Here is a 219-nt window from a genome sequence, read left to right as displayed (position 1 = left end):
CCGCCGCCGCATTCTCACATCCAGCAGGCCCCTGGTTTGCACCCGCAGAGACTCCCATCGCCCCACCCACCTCTGCAGCCTTTGAGCGTGTCGCAGAGCCAGCCCAGCCCAGCCTCTTCACAGCCTCACTCGCAGCCTCCGCTGCACAGTCAGGCCCAGCCGGCCCCTCACAGCCTGCCGGCCCAGCCCCTCCTGCCTCATCCTGTCCCATCCCAGCCG

At 69.4% G+C, this 219-nt stretch overlaps 1 protein-coding gene across 1 annotated transcript in view; it reads left to right on the top strand.

Moving 5' to 3' along the window:
• Nucleotides 1–3: 3 nt before the first annotated feature.
• RERE (arginine-glutamic acid dipeptide repeats) overlaps nt 4–219 on the top strand; it is a gene marked incomplete at its 5' end in the record, with an annotated part of 7,552 nt that continues 7,336 nt past the window's right edge. The window contains one exon of the mRNA XM_029085500.1: nt 4–219. This exon is cut by the window's right edge and continues 782 nt beyond it. Coding sequence (XP_028941333.1) covers nt 4–219 — 216 coding nt within the window.

The sequence above is a fragment of the Antrostomus carolinensis genome, unplaced genomic scaffold (genome assembly GCF_000700745.2).
Source record: "Antrostomus carolinensis isolate BGI_N321 unplaced genomic scaffold, ASM70074v2 scaffold5936, whole genome shotgun sequence".
Lineage (NCBI taxonomy): Eukaryota > Metazoa > Chordata > Aves > Caprimulgiformes > Caprimulgidae > Antrostomus > Antrostomus carolinensis.
The sequence above is the reverse complement of the archived record's forward strand: the minus strand, read 5'-3'. Positions and strand labels throughout refer to the sequence as shown.